A 15992-nucleotide genomic window follows, 5' to 3' on the forward strand; every position below is an offset into this window, starting at 1 on the left:
TCCCCCTCGGAGGTTCCGACTCTGTGGTTGAACTGGGGCGGGGCCAGGAGGCGGGGCTGGAGAGGGGGCTGGCCTGGACAGGGATAGGGACAGGGAGAAGGACAGGGGCGGGGACAGGGATAGGGGCAGGGATGGGGAAAGGGACAGAGACAGGCTGTGCCCAGCCAGCCCCGCCGAGCCCTGAGAGCAGGGGAAGACAGAGTTCGGGAGGGATACGGGTGAGAGAGCCCTACGCCGGCAAGGCCAGTGCTGGAAATAGACTGGAATAGGCCAGTGCGGGAATAGGGACAGAAAGGAAGGCCTGTGAACGTGGTCGTCGAGGGCACTGTTGTCCCACACTCTCCAGGGGAGATCCACAAAGTGCCCACCACCCCCGCCCTGAAACAAGGCAGAGCCAAAGGGCATGTGAGAAGTCTGTCCATGGGGAATAAACGCAAAGTGCTGCGGGAGCAGGAGGGAGCTGCCCACAGCCTCAGGTCTGTCACATGGGTTTGTTGTAGGGTTTGGCCTCGAGGCAGCGCTGCTGCCCTGTGAACGGGGCTGGCATCCCTCTCTTGGGCTCCTGGGCAAGCCGCCGTTCCACGGCACTACTGGGAAAAAATGACTGGATGGCGTTCATCTGGGAGCTCAGGCTGTACTAAGGGAACAGGAGAAAGTCTGGTCCCATCAGGGACCACTGGAGCCACTCTGTTACTTGTCTCTTCCTGCAGCTCCCCTGTGGTGAACTGGTGAGGCTGGGGAACACCTTGCAGGAGCTGTTCTGCGTCATTGTCCAAAGTACAACTTCTAGCAAAAGTCCACAGCACACAAAGAACCAGGATAAAGATACACGAAACATCAGGGTGCAAGCAATAAAATATAGGTGCAGGAATAAAGAATTAACATGCCAGGGAGAGGTGTAGGAAGGACAGTTTTCTCTGCACAGGCAGCACCTGGGAACAGAGGTGGTCAGAGCTCTGAGCAGGATTTGTATACTCCCCCGTTCCTGGTGAACATGCCATGCAAGACAATGTTGTTACAGTTTTTCAGATAATGGAGTCTCAGTTGGCAAACTTGGAAGTTTATGAAGGATCATTGCAGGATGGGTAAAAGACTATAAGCTGTGTATCGTAATAATGCCAACATCCATCATACACTGCACAAAATCCAAGTTAGCAGATAGCTAGTCCAGGAGAATCCTCAGAGCAAAGGCTTCAGGAGCTCTCAGTGCCTAGGGAGTCTTGCTAACCATGTACAGAGCAGAGTCATCCCCACCTTGTACCTCTTTGGTCTGTTCTCTTTACATTATTCTTGTTACCAGAAAGAACTTTCTGCAGGGCAGATTTTGCTTGCAACCATACTGTTTTTTCACACAGGTTTGAAAGCAGCTTAGACTGGCTTGGGCTGGTTTAGTTTCTTTTCTTCCTTGAGGCTGTTCTGACTTGGAACACACATATCACAGTTTTAATTCTTAATCCTTTGCCCAGAACAGCAGCCTGAGCAAAGGGAGAATGCTCGAGGGGATTTGATGTAAAGCTGTGGCCATGCACATCCCTGTCATGCACCATGTCACTGGAGAGGGGGACGGCTGAATTTTTGAAGATTAGTTGCACCTTGCAAAGCTTGGGGCTTTCTGTCATGGGAACACTGGGCTCAGTGGGGACAAAGGTGCTGCCTCAGCCGTGACTGCTTTCTCTCAAAAGTGTCTGCTGACTTGGACAGTAGTTCTTTCACATTTTTCACTCGATACTTCTGTCACACCAAGATGCAGCTCCAAGGAGTGTAGAGAAGAAACATCAGTAGATGGGTTATGATACCTTTGGAGCACCAAGTTTAAGGCTGGACAGAGAGTTAGAAAGAGGAGGGATTAATTCTGTGGTGAGGAAGCCTGCTTTCCTTTAAGTCCACTAGGAACAAGGATATGCATAGAGCTGAGTAGAAATTGTATATCTCTGTGTTCCTCATTGTGTATCCCACTTCCCCTGACACTGCTTAGTACTTGCTTTCAAGAAAGTGTGGACAAACTGCCTGAAAAATACAAGAGATTCATTTTTATTTGACTCCACTATTCTTGTACAGCAGTGATTGGGAATCTCACAAAGAGCTGGTGGTTTTTCTTCCTAGTTTAGAACATACATTTGCACATAGAAAGCGGGTACCAGGAACTCCTACCTCTCCAACACTCAAATATCGCTATTCTGCCTATTGACAATCTCTTGCCTCTACACAAGTACCTCTAAACTGAGTGCCTCTTGTGTCAGGAGACAGAAAACGTCACATTGTGGAGAAATGATGCCTCAGGTCACCATGTCATCCGCCACAATACCTCATGCACACAAGGCAGCGCTTTTTACCTCCTCTGAATTGCCTCTCCTGATGCGCATAGCCTAGTGTGCGGCTTGTGCTGGTCTCAGTTTCTCAGTTCCTGGCACCCACCCATGTTCCTGAAGCCTGGACTTTTTCCCCGATGACTGGCAGAGCTGGCAGAGCTGAGTGCTAGCAGTTTCATCGCCATCTAGTGGCTTTTGAGCACAAAAACGAAGAGGAGTCAGAAAAGATGATTAAAGTGAGACCAGTGGGGGAGGGGGAAAAAAAAAGAACCCCATAATGGAAGGGTTGTACAGCCTATTTAGGCTTTTATCCCTTTTGTAATCTCACCCATTTCTTTACTTTCATAGGCATAATCTAGTTATTAATAAATTACTATTGCTAATATTGAATATTAACAAACATGTATGAATTTGGACATGCTCTTAGTTTGGGGGAAGCTGGTACTAAAAAAAGAACCTATACACAATCCAACTAGATCAGTCTATCATGGATATAAAAAAATTATAAAATTTATAAATTGCATCCATAATGAAGATTTTAATATTTTCATTATTTGATTTAAGATTGGGGTTTCAGAACAAAAAAAAAAGTACAGAAAAGAAAGGTCTTACAATATGCACATTTTTATTAAATCTTAAATTACCTTTTTTTTCTAAAATCAAAAGAAAGCAATCCACAGCAAATCAGAGCAAGAAACTAAAAATCATGTTCTTCTTTCCAGCTTTTGTTTTAAAATCCGAAAAATAAGGACATTTGGTAGCATATTGTGAAATACAGAATCTGAGCATACTCTTGGCAGTCTCACATTAGTGGGACTGGGTAAAGCATTCGAAAATAACTTCAGTGCATTAATAGGGCTGCAATCCTACAGGCACTTGTACATTTGTATGATTCCATTTCAATAAACAAAACAGCAGCTTTGCAAAGAAGTTTTTACTTGTGGGTTTGCAGGAGCAGAGCATTACCAAGCATAAGAGGTTATTCACAGCCAGGCACACCTGGAATGTGGCAGCTGGTTTCTCTCAGCTGTGGGGCCAGGTTGTGTGTGTGTGCCTGTAGGCCCAGGCTTCTCTTACCTGCCAATCTACTGGGATTAGAGTTTATTTAAAGATCTCTGGCTGGCTCCTTAGGCAGGGATGGGACAGGAAATAGCAGCTAAATATGCTTCAGCTAGTCCTTTTAAGTAGTTCAGTGAACAGGGAATCCAGTTTATCAGATTTAGCACTAATCCACACTAAGAGTTTAGCAACCACAGCTGTCCTGATGAAGCCTCCAGACGTTGGCATGGATTGCCTTGTTGAAATTGTTTTCTCCCATCATGTTGTATATGATAAATGTATATATATGTATATGTATATAGAAACATAGAGAAAAATCACAACTCCTCACCACCACTGCTCCAGCAATGAGTATTATTGCCACTAGTATGAATTACAGTTCAAGGTTATCTACAATGCATTCCAGAAAATAGTGAAGGAAAGGTACAAAGTATCTGAAACATTGCCTCTCAGAAACACCTATAAGCCAGTTTCCTATTAATATATTTCATTGCCAGTTCCCAAAATTGTCACATCTCTTGCTCTGCTGCCACTAATAAGAAAAAAAAGCCATCAGTAGTTCATTTGCAATAATGAATCAAAAAGGTTACTTCAGGCATAGCTGCTGCAGCCACTGTCACAGGAGAAGAGAGGTCTGACTTCATTCACTGAACTTGTTGTCTCACCAAAGAAGTCACTTCATGTATGGCACGCTGGTACTTTTCTGAGGCTGCTTTAAACTCAGCCAGGTGCTTCTCGTAGCTTCTCACAGCTGTCAGAAGCTCATTCCTCTCCACAGCTCCCAGGATGGCATGGAGGATCATTTCAATGCCAAGGCCAATAATGGTAATGCTAATTCCCCCAAGAACAGATGCCCCAATCTGTGCAAGGAGACTGATGAGCTTGCTCACAGTGAAAGTTAAAAGATTGGAGCCAAGAAGTTTGATAGCTACCATCCCAGCTGTTGAAGTTGCTTCTCCAAGAATAATGGAAAAAACTCTCTGAGCTATTGCAATTTTCTCCAATTCAGGCTCTTTGATGTCATATAGCTTCTGGTACAGCACTGGCTCGAGCTTTTCCTTCATGTCACTATCAATCTTCTGTACCTGATGCTGAATCTCACTCATCACTTGAATGATTATGTCACAGTTTTCCTTGACAGTACTGCTCTCTCTCATCTGAATGTGGGAAATGGTGCAGCCCAGGTGTTCATTCAGCACTCCAACCAGCTCATTTGTTGCACGGAAATTTGTGGACATGCACTCAAGCAATTTCTGATGCAAATGGATCAATTCTTGCTTTCTCTTGGGATTGTCTGGGTAAAGAAGGTCACTCAATGCCATTCTTCAGAAAAAGGCTACTTCAAGAGAGAAAAGAAATCTTTTACTCTGTTCAACACCCATAACTGTAGCAGTGAAATGTGTTTTGTCTCTGCCTCACTGGTTCTTTTTATACTCAGTAGGTCAAATCCCAAGGCATATCTTACAAATCTTAATTCTTGGTTTGGATCTTTAGACAAATAATTGGAAAAGGACCTTTTAAGACACTGGGTATACTCAGAGCAGCAAAAATAGCTAACAAATATGTAATTAGCATAAATTGTAAATAGAACATGGTTCACTGAAAACTGAAGATTGAAACTGAAATTGGAACCTTGGAAACTGAAGATGATAGAAGCTGAACTAGTTCACTAAAAAATGGAACAATCTCATCTAATCAGTAAAATCTAAAATAAGCTGGGGAAATTCAAGGCTTGATTTAGGCACACTTCTCAGCCTATTTTTTCAGTTTAGAGGCATCTGATTTTTCAGCAACTGTGATGACTGGTGGAGTGGACATGGTCTGTATCACCGTAAGGGTGTTTTATGCTGGTGTAGGTTTTTTCGTCTAACATTCAAGAGAAAATGTTACTATATAAGCACTCTTCTACTAATAAACCTACCCTTGGGAATTCATACAGAACAGTAAAATTATCTGTAATAAACCTATCCTAACCTATGTCACCTTACACACATTTCCCACTGTATTTCCTTCCCTGATATTTAGCCTGTTCCCTCATTGTTTATTCACCTGTTGTAATTGATTTCCCATTGTTTTTTCACTCTGAATATCAAACCACTGCAGACAACCCTGTGATGTTCAGCACACTGTGTAAGCACCATGAGGTGCATCTACACCAGGTTGTCTCTGATGGCAGACTGCCTTGGAGCAGCTTGCCTTGCTTGCACAGCCTCACTCCCTCCATTCCCAGGGTGTCCCACGCAGAGCCAATGTCTGCAGATGTTCACCAAGCTCCTAGGACATAACTGAGCAGAATCTGGCCCTCCCTTATCACTGTACAGACCAGAGCACAAAATTTAACTCCCCTTGTGTCTAATCTTTATGGTCACCATTCTTCTCTGAGTTGTTGCTGGTTTGCCAACAAAAGGGCATATTTAATATATATTTCCTCATAACCTGCGTGGCAATACAGAGAGTCCAAAGAGACTGAGTTCCCAGTGATCATGGAGTTACTCCTCATCACTAAGATTCCATAAACAACACAGTGCCACTTCCCTTCGACCCCATCACCAGCTGCAAAGTGAAAATGCTTTAGCATGGTTTTGACTTAAATGCAAAAATCTTAGCAACAGGAGCAAACTGTGAATGAGTAGGATGACTCATTTCTTTGTTGGTACTTTTTATGTTCTCAGCCCTTTATTGCAAATCTGGGCCACTTTTGTGGCAAGTGCTTTGCATTTTTCCAAGATAAACCTCTTCTTGCTGTTGGTGCCTACATATCACAGTTAGAACTACAAATAGTTATATGTAGGGGACTACCTAGATTTTTCTTCTTAAAAAGATGCCTTTGTGCCATATTGGTCCTTTGTAATTCTTGCATTATCTGTTAACTGCAAATCATCTGACACTGACCCAGCTGTATTTTACTAAACACACCCTCCCCCACAAGGTCACAATTGAAAACCAGAATGATTTCAACAGTCCCCTGCCAACTTTTAATCTCAGTATTGAAATATAAACCAGTCTGAAGAGATTTTTTTCCACAATATTTTGCACAGTACTGTGCATTTCTGTCAGCCACTTACCTTGTAGCTCTGTCAAGAGATTAAACTCTTTAACACATCTTTTTCTTCAAGCTGTAGGGAGCAAAGTACATATACTGTAAAGGTTTGTGATTTTCAGGAAACATAAAGCCATGTCAGTGCAAGCTATGATTTCATATCACTCCTGCCTCAGGGATATCACTGACTTGCTCTCTGACTCAGTGTGATATTAGAACCTTTCTACTCCACTAGTGTTTTATTGTAAGGTAATTTGCTTTACTTATTTGTAGAAACTGAGAAGACAAAATGCTTCAGAAGGAATAGCACTTCAGCAAACATTTTACATTCTAGACAGGTGTGGAGGAGACTTTTATGTTCTATTATTTACGTATGATTATTTCAGGTTCTTATAGCTGCTCTAGATTTTATGTCTCTTAATGCTAAGATTACTTCTTAGTCTTCACTTTTGCTAGTTTTTACATTTTCTTTCTAGAGTTAGGCAGGCCACATATATTTCTGACAATTTCTCTGGCTCCAGGGAGATTTTCTGCAGAAACTTTTCTAATTAAACATTTAGAGTGCCTACCTGATTTTGTCTGAATGCTCCTGATGAAATGTGTATGGGACAGTAACTTCAGCCTCTTTCCCCTGTGTTCGTCTGGTGTTTTCCAGCAGCATGTGATGAGTTAGGGATCCGGAGGCTGGGCTTCAGCTCCATCCTGTTGCCTGCCTGCTTGTCATTAATTCTATTGTGTGGTGTTTACCCAGATTCATCTATTTTTCTTCCTCCTTTCCCCTTCCTTCCAATTTTAACAGAATTCAGTTTACTTAAAGCAAGTTCCCAATTGTTAGATCCTCCAGAGACCTTCTGTTCCTGGCGGGAATAGGTACAGCACAAATCCCTCCTAACAGAGGTACCCTCACAAGTACTACAGAAATGGCTGAAAGGGGACGGTGTTACTTTCTGTTCTTAAAACACAAAAGGTGTAGGACAGCACTTTTTGTTCAAATAGGTACAGGATTAAGTTTTTCACTGGGATTTATAAATTTCTATTGTTTAGAAATATAAATATTCATGTTTGCAACTATGTCTTGAAATAATGAGTTTTTACAATGACTGGTTTTTTATATCTGTGAATTATGGAAGAAAAGTTGAACAGTCCCACAAAAACAGAAAAATAGATACCATAGGCAGTGAAAACAGGCTTTGTCTGTCCCAGCAAGACAAGGCTGTACTTCTGTCTTCAACCAAACAAAACATCTTTCATGCTCTGATCCTTAGAAAGGTGGACCTGCAGCCCACAGGAGTCTGGTCAGGAATACTGCTGCCCCTCTAGAGAATAGTTGAGTTCTCAGATGAAAGCAAAAGATCAAGCATATAATGAATACTCTGTGATGCTAACTTGATTTCATCTGAAAGCTGAGCTGCTGTATTCAACCCATATGAATACAGAGTGCCAAACTCTCTTGTCAGAGCTGTAGGCATGAGAAGATGAGCTGAGAGAGAACATTAAATGATTTGACTACTACAATTCTGGAATCGTCAATTAATTGTGACTCCTATTCTTTTAACTGAGGATGCCATGTAGTCCTGAATATCTTCTGATATTGGACTGAATTGAATTGAATTGATCTGGCTGACAACTGCCTCTGTGTCCGATTCTATAGGCTGGAAACCGATTTCATGTCTTCAGTGTTTGCAGTGGATGCAAATTCTTCTCTTCTAGAGCCTCTATCACTTGGAACATGACAGAAAATAATTTGAAAAATATGCAAGCAGTTTTGTTTCTGCTTTACTTCGAGTCTTTAGGGAAAATTATTAGCTATTGTTTCAGACCTATTAAGTTTGAGCGAAAGACTTTATTTGGAGTGTCTGTCACCCTTTTTTACTGCAATTTGCCAGGTCTCTGATGACATGAGAATGGAAGAAGTGGTGCAGAGACCACATCCAGCTCTGAACAGCAGTGGAGGCTAAAATCAATTTTGCTATTTCACAAAATATCAGACTACTTTTGCCATGGGAAAGAAATGCAGGAAAAGGCAGAGGGTTGAACTGAGCTCTGAGAAAAAAGTCTTTGAAAGTATACAGTGGGATGGGAAGTTGCAACTGCTAAGACACATCTATCTGCACATCTAACCACAGCAATATCTGTGCCAGCTGCAACCAGTCTGGGTTTAAAGAAGTCTGGCACAAGCAAAAACAACAGCATGCTATCCCAGGACTGTATCTGCAGTTGGCCTTGGGAGAATTTTTAGGTGCAAGCAGAAGGGCATAACTTCTTAGCAGTCTAAATGGCATCAAGATGGGACCCCAAGCAAGGAGAATGTTTTGTGCTTCCACCTATCAAGGGTTACTTGCATCATCTAGTCGCTGTATGAACTGACTGATAAGGGTCACTTCTCAGAGCACTGTAGCCTGACAAAATATTGAATTATTCAGTCTTCAATTGCTTTGTCTCTTGAATGTAATGTCATGCATTTGATTTTGCTGTGTTTATTCCCTCCTCCCAAGAATATGAGTTTAATTCTGTGTACACCCACCAGTATATACAAACTGAAGGATTATAGTTCTAAGGATGATGTAAAGTAGATTGTTGTCTGGGACTCACACAAATTTACCAATAAACACCAAAACACAAGCATAATTCATCTACAGCACTTCTCTTACTTTAAAGATTGCATGCTGAAGGTCAAAGTCATAATTCCTGCAGCCAGAAGAGTAATGACACTTGCAGCTGTTTACATCACATTTTGCTGGCCTGCTTGGTAAGACTCCTGAAAAGGCTGTCAAAGAGCTTTTTCTGTGTTTTCTTCTAACTAATGTCTTGGAGAAGGATGCGTCAGGTGGGTTGGTAATTTGTACAATTGGTTTCAGAAATGTAGTCAAAAATATATCCACTTTTATTCCCCTGTAGCTCCACTGTATTAACATCATCTGTATTACTTCTGTTTGCTTTTCAGAGTCAGATCCTACTCCAGAAACGTTAACCCACCTTGGCTTTAATAGTAATAAAAAAAGGCTGTTCAGGGTCTGCCAGAATCTGCATGGCAATGTACGTCTATGTCACTTCAACCAACACAATATTCTCACTCTTCAATGTGCAAGTTCGCACTAACTTCCCCATCATGTCAGTGAAAGAGCACTTCAGCATTTAAGAAAAGCTGCAGCTCTTGGTCAATGCTTTGAGAGATATGCAAGTCACCATGGAAACAGATGACAAAGATGTACAGGAAAGCATCGGCCACACTTTGTGGCTAAAATTCCTGGTCCCATCACCTCCCTGCAGGACAAGACTGCTGCAGTAAAGGAACTTTCTGAGATTTACAAGGGGGCACTAGAAAACATCACCAGTGCATCTATTGCAGTGATGTTGAAATATGACAATTTCCCTGAAGCAGTAGAGTCTGCTATTCAAGAGTTACTGAGCTCACCTGTCTTGTCCCTTCAAGTATCAGAACTTCTCATAGACTGTGCCAATATTGTGAAAATGCTGCAACAAAATGAGAACACCAAATACCATAGAAGGCAGCTCCTCCTTGAGCTGAACATCGCAACACCTCAGACTTGGCTCTCTATCCTCCTTTCACTTTGTGTTTTCCTTCAGCCTATCCCTCAAGAGCACAGATCCATAAAAAAAGCCTGAAAACAGCAGCTGACTACTCAGAGGAAGCTTTCAGGGTGCTGAAGCCACCTTGTGAAGGATTCCAAGCCTTTGTTAAAATGGTTGAGGCCTGCATCCCAGTGATCTGCCCTTTAATCTGGTAAAACCTGATGACATCCAAATTCCTTAAGTGTCTACATTTCTAATGCTAATATGTCTCTTGTACCTAAATTCTGTATTCCTTGCTGCAAGATTTCCAAGGAAATGGGAGCACCAAGCTTATATGGAGCTGCTTCAAGAGTCAAGCAGTTCATGTAGGTGTTTTCGGCAGTCCTTACTTTTGACTAACCAGCTGACCAGCAGCTTGTGCAGTCCTGTTCTATTCAGATCTCTTTTGGATAACAGCAATAAGTTGTTGCTTACTGTTTCAGACAGGGAAGTGAATACTGAACTCCAGCTTCCTGCCAAGACCATCAGTGCCTAAAAGCTCGGGTTATTTGTGAAATGTGTCAGTGAGTTTCAGCTCAGTTGATGACTCCACTGCAAAGTTAAACCACCGTGACTGGTCTTCTTAGATCAGTAAGATAACCCCACTGACCATAGCCTCAGCCCAGGGCTAGCATCAGTAGGGTTGAAGGACCAGGGGTGAAGAAGCGAGGCATGCTGGAAAGGGGAATTGCAGGCAAAAAATATTCCTTATCATTTCCACACTGTTATTTTTTGAAGATAGGAGAACTTCACAGCTCTAAGCCTTGAGTGTTTAAGGCTCCAGAAGTGCCAAATGAATGCATAAAAGCGAGAGGAATCTATAGCTAAATCAGAAGTTCCACTTTCAATTTATGGTGTTGATTCAACCTCCAGCATTAGACATTACTCAGAACAGCACAGTAGAAAAGCAGGTAAACAAATCTCAGTCATATTCAACACCCGTGAAGACAGCAGTAAGGCTCCACAGACTATCCTTCATTTCAGCATGAAATGACCAGCATGCATTTATTGGCCACTAGAGAACACAGGACCTGTCTGATTTTTTCAAAAGGAATTTTAAAGTCGAACAAGATGAAGACAAGCCATGTGATTCTCTGCTGGTAAGTTCATGTCTCAGCACAGCTTCATGGTTCTGTCCCCTGTGTGTGAGATGCAGCCAGCCAGCCTGAGATGAAAGCTGTGGTATTGGTGCATGGCATCATGCAGCTGGGAAAAACTGCTGTGACACAGATTTTACTGTCTCCTGGGACCCTGCACTCAAAGGAGATATGCAAGGCTGCACAGTTACCCACTTGACTTTACCACTGTGGTGCCTTTCACAACCCACAGACAGACTCTTTCTCAATAAAAATAAAGGTACTAAATAAAGGGTCCAAAGTCCCTGTGTGTCTTTCCTGAATGCCTAAGGGAAAAGCTACCTACAGTGAAGGGTATCCCAGACTTAGTCTTCAGAAGGGCCATAGATAACCTTCCTCCTACCTGAATGGGTCCAGGGAATGTCTGTTTTGATGAACCAGACTGAATGTTCCAGTCTTAGCTGGAGAGTTGCAGCTGAAAGCAAAGGGAAGTTTGAACCTTCTGTAGAGGCAGGAATTCCAGAGACGAATGCCTGTGAACTCTTCTTGGCTGCTATTCATGGGTATATAGCTGGATGCAGCCAGAGAACCAAAGACTATGGGCCAAGTACATAGAAACTGCAACCACACTAGGAAGAATGGCAGAGGCGAGGGCAGTGGAACCACTGTTCTTACATCTTGAAGCTGAAAGAAAATCAAGACAGAAGTATTTAGGACTCTCTTCACTTCCTAAAGCTTTCTGCATTTGCTAACACAACCTTTGCCCAGAAAAGCCATTTTCTCAACTATATCTACTACTTTGGCTTGGTTCCAGGAACAAACTCTCATTCCTGAGTGATTGTTTCAAGTTCAAAGATTGCATTGACACATTACTCTCCAAAGAGACAAAATCAAGAGTCCAGTATTGGTGGTGGACTTACAGAAAGATGGAGATGTGAAACAGGCCCAATGAGGTCTTCCAGCACAGAGTTATCCCTATAGCCAGGAAACTCAGTGTGTTCCTTGCCAAAGGATACCTTTTCTCCCTTCTGTCTCAGGAGAGAGATCACAGCTAAAGCACCAATAGTTTGTTTACACTAACCTCAGCTTGACAGAGATAAGTAGTAGCTTCACAAAGTGGTAGTGGACTAGAGTAGTCCTGATGCTGGAAGTGCAGCAGCCTTGCAAACCACCAGCATAAATATCTGGGTTCAAACTGCCAGCAAATCTCGCCTGCCTTTGCAATAAGAACACTGGGGACCCAAATGTGTGAGTCCTACAACATCCTTGCAAAGGCACCTGGGACAAATGGAGGCTGCAAAGAACCCTGAGACCTGATGTGTATCAGGTGGCTTCATCTTTAGTGACCTGTGGGGTTCTCCCAGGTTTCACAGCAAATGGGTAAAATCTGGGTCATGTGGCTCTCGTAGGTGAATATAGTGGGCAAGCTACAGATTTGCCCTTGAGTGTGACCCTGTGTAGGTGCAGCTGGTGAGGGCTGCTTGGAGTAGTAGAGACCAGACTGTCCTGTGCCCCCACCACATATGAGAGGCTGTATACAATACCTTCCACCAGCTGGCAGTGGTACTTGCTGTAGTTCCCCACAGAATGAAGATGCAGCCGGTTACCATCCTGTGTCTGAATGAAGCTTTTGACAAGAAATATCTCGTAAGGGGGAATGAGGACTTCCTTCTCAGTTGTGTAGTAAGAAAAGCCTTGCATAGCTGCTCCCAGGCAAGTAGTCACTGTAAACAAAGTTTCATTCCCAAACTTCTGGGCTTCACTCCTGAGGCGGGAGGTGGAAGTGAAACGGCCAAATCGCACCCTGCTACCTACCGTGGCCTCGATATATAAGTCTTTTACACCCCTGTGCACCTGGTAGCACTTACGTTTCCCCATGCTTTCCTTGCTGCTCTGCCATTCCTTCATTATCTGGATAGCAGTTGTTAGGTAAAAGTGAAAATATTTGAAACTGAAGTTGTGTCTGTAGTGCTCTGGAGAGATTCCTGCTGTAGATGTAGCCAAGTTCAGCTGAGAGTGCAGGGAAGAGTTCATGGTGTAAGCCATGAGGACTATGCCATGGCTGTCATGCATCTCCCTCAGAAGACCTACAGGGCTCTTTAACAAAGCCTCCTGAGCCTTCTTCCAGAGGCTCAAATAGTCCTTGTTAGCAGCTATTTCCTTTTGAAAATAGTCACCTTGCTCCAGTTCTTCCATCATTTCCTCTCTGCACCCCAGATACTGGTCATCAAAAGAATTCAGAGCCATATCCATCAGGATGTGGGACATAGCCTGCAACATAAAACCAAATTAAGATTAGCATCAGAAGTATGAACTTCTTGTGTATCTCTATAAATGCAAGCCAAGTTTTTCTCTACCCTTTTCTCGCTGCTTTGTCATTATTGGCAGAGCAAGCAAGGCAACTTAGGCAAAGACCTTTCTGAGTTACCTCATCACCTATACATCACCTCAGTCAAATGCCAGTCAGGATGCCATTTGATGTGGATCAGTCACATTAAAAACTTCAGGAGAGTTGGCTTTTCAGAGGGTGATGGTATAAAGCCTGTAGGACAGACCCGTGGTCCATTTATATCAATATTCTGCCCAGGATTATTAAGTGGTTTTGCAGAGGGAAAGAATAAGCAAATCAATGTGCTAGAGCATTGTAACCTGAACACTCAGAGGTGAATTTCTTCTTCCTGTCCTTTCAAATCTCTTGGACATGTTTTGGCTCCAGGGAATAATGTAAAGGACAATATAGTACCACTGTGACAAAACTTCTGTTCATCCAGTTTGTCTCAGTGAGACCAGCTGGACTTGTCATGTAAATAAACATTAAACATGAGTAAGGATTCACACAAATAGGTGCTATAACAGGAAAACAACCTCTAATATATTCTGTCTATGAAACAACCAGCTAATTATGTGTATCTAGCATTTCTAATTAATAAAAACCTTGTGTAATAAGATCTAAGAAATTGTGTGAGTTATGGTATTGTTCCTTTTGCTTTTTGATCACCTAGTAGACTAGTCAAGTGCTGTAGTCAGTTGATAGTTGAATTCTACAAGTAGCTAGATATTCACTTTAATCTCAAATATTCATCCTAGAAATGTAACCAAACTGACACCTTTCTTAGCCTCTGAAGTTATACTGGCCCATAAACTATGCAGGGATTCAATTTATTTCTCGTTGAATATCATAATTGTTTTGAGGGAAAGCTAAAAGGCCATCAAAATACACAGAACAATATTTTTACCGTCCCATCTAACAACACGCTGTTTTTGTCAGAGCCTCAGCTGAGACAGGTGGGAGAAGGAGAGGAGACTATGAGGTCTACTCATAAACATACTGTAGGAAACCATCTGGCTCTAAACAAGAGGAAATTTCCAACCAAGTGGTTAAAAGAATTAGGACAGGTAAGAAATGGAACAGAAGAACTGAAAGCAGAAAAGTTAAAAATGAACTAAAAGCTCCTTAAAGAAACTGTTTCAAATGGGAAAAAATTAAAAACTTATTTCAGTGAGGTAAGCAGTTTCACCATTTCAAATAAAGAACATTTACCCTTTTTACCAATATTTGTGAGGAGATCAGCAACAGGAGGCTGCCCAGCTGCACTGGCTTCCTAGAGTCCACCCAAGGCACTGGAAAGAACATTTTGTTCAAGAAGAGGTCATTTACATCTGTTTCTTTCCTTTTTTTCCTGAACTGGAAAATTCTGCAGTTTGTAATTTGCACTCAGGTTTTGGTGAGAGTTCTTCAACCAAAGATCATTCACCAGATTCTTACAGCAATTCAGAAGTCATTAATCATCCAAGCAGACAATTTACTGGTAGAAATGTGCCCACAATCCATAAGGAAAGGTCTGGTTGCACCAACTCCAGCTGATGTGAGTGTCCGTCACCTTAATAGCTCTTTTAATTCCAAGGTATTCAGTGTTCTTGTTCTTGCAAAAAGGAAGAAAATCATGGCTTGGAGAAGTCTAAGGCAGTTGTCCCCTGAAGAGTGATGTGTCAGGATGAGTACTCCCTGGTCAAGAGCTTAAAAAGCCCTTTTAAAGAAGTTGGCTTTCATAAAGCCAACACAGAAATGCAGGGTAGGTCGGGATCCCATCTGGAAGCAGAGATAACCTAACTGTCCTTCTCTTCCTTATCATCCCCTGGTTTCTAATCTTGTGTTACCAATCCTACCCTTACACCACTGCAGTCCACCTTGTTGGACTGTTTACATTGGGTACATGCAAATGCAGATTCTATACTGAGTCAAACCCCTCTCTAGCAGCTGATTTCCAGACCCCTTCCAAATAACAGCAGAGAGTTATTCCCTTTCAAAGCCCCATGGCCTCTGATAACTACTCTTTGTGGAAAAACAGGCAAGAGCTGTCAGGGCCTGGATTCTGATCACAGAGAAGTGAAAATCATTTTCCATGGCCTGCTGGTGATAGGCTGGGTGAGAGGTGCACCTCCAGTCATAGTGTGATTTCCTGAGATGAGATGTTTGTGCAGATGCTTAGATTCTGTGTACAGAGAGCATTTGCCAAATATTGCTGAAATAGGGTGAGAGGCGGCATAAAGGTCTCACACTGGGCTGCTTCCAAAGCAGCTGATGCTGCGGACAGTATCTGTCGCCACTGGGGACATAAAATGATGGCATGAAGAATACAAAGTGATAGGTGAAGACTACCTACTTCTCCTTTTTGGAATTTCTCTGTTATTTTGGGCTGTATTTCAGAAAGTGGTTGTTTGACAGCTAAAAGTCAGTTCACAGAAGGGTTTGTGAATTAACTGAGGCATCTCCTCTTCTGTTTATGCAGAGATAAAACAGAGCTAAACCGAGATGTGTTCCCGTGGGAGCTTGGCAATCATGATAAAAAGCCCTGCTTAGATGTCAATGCAGCTGCATATAATCCAGTTGCAGATTATGTCCCTTCTGATCAGAAGGTTTTCCCTTCTGATCTC

The 15992-nt window shown here is 42.5% G+C and overlaps 3 protein-coding genes across 8 annotated transcripts in view; 1 reads left to right on the forward strand and 2 right to left on the reverse strand.

Moving 5' to 3' along the window:
- LOC113958096 (histone H2B 1/2/3/4/6) overlaps positions 1–4507 on the forward strand; it is a 23218-nt gene extending 18711 nt beyond the window's left edge. The window contains exons 2-4 of the mRNA XM_027666168.1: positions 705–720; positions 4093–4096; positions 4497–4507. The gene's annotated coding sequence lies outside the window, so the exon portion shown is untranslated. The remainder of the gene's footprint in view (positions 1–704; positions 721–4092; positions 4097–4496) is intronic.
- The window catches only part of ART4 (ADP-ribosyltransferase 4 (Dombrock blood group)), a 24510-nt gene extending 9366 nt beyond the window's left edge, over positions 1–15144 (reverse strand). The window contains exons 1-3 of one of the 4 annotated variants that reach the window (XM_027666105.1): positions 14599–15144; positions 12602–13328; positions 11733–11741 (exon numbers count right to left, since the gene is read on the reverse strand). In XM_027666105.1, the coding sequence (XP_027521906.1) occupies positions 11733–11741; positions 12602–13328; positions 14599–14691 (829 nt within the window). In that variant the 5' untranslated portion in view covers positions 14692–15144. Of the gene's footprint in view, positions 1–7512; positions 11742–12601; positions 13329–14598 lie in introns of those variants that run through there. The other 3 variants (XM_027666096.1, XM_027666088.1, XM_027666077.1) reach the window with 3 other exon arrangements.
- SMCO3 (single-pass membrane protein with coiled-coil domains 3) lies at positions 2923–11555 on the reverse strand. 3 transcript variants are annotated; one of them, XM_027666137.1, is made up of 3 exons: positions 11461–11555; positions 6434–6484; positions 2923–4704 (listed from the first exon to the last, which is right to left on the reverse strand). In XM_027666137.1, exon 3 carries the CDS (start codon positions 4688–4690, stop codon positions 4013–4015), a length of 678 nt encoding a protein of 225 aa, XP_027521938.1. In that variant the 5' UTR covers positions 4691–4704; positions 6434–6484; positions 11461–11555; the 3' UTR covers positions 2923–4012. The 3 variants fall into 3 exon arrangements, with proteins under 3 accessions (XP_027521938.1, XP_027521927.1, XP_027521921.1); XM_027666126.1 differs by lacking the exon at positions 11461–11555 and adding an exon at positions 6978–7844; XM_027666120.1 differs by lacking the exon at positions 11461–11555 and adding an exon at positions 6978–7844 and having other exon boundaries at positions 2923–4707.
- Positions 15145–15992: the final 848 nt, after the last annotated feature.

This window comes from Corapipo altera, unplaced genomic scaffold (genome assembly GCF_003945725.1).
Source record: "Corapipo altera isolate COAL_440 unplaced genomic scaffold, ASM394572v1 1, whole genome shotgun sequence".
Taxonomy (NCBI): Eukaryota; Metazoa; Chordata; class Aves; order Passeriformes; family Pipridae; genus Corapipo; species Corapipo altera.

Bases quoted from the DNA above. Each gene is read 5' to 3' on its own strand.
- SMCO3 (XM_027666137.1), bottom strand. From the start codon at position 4,690: ATGGCATTGAGTGACCTTCTTTACCCAGACAATCCCAAGAGAAAGCAA.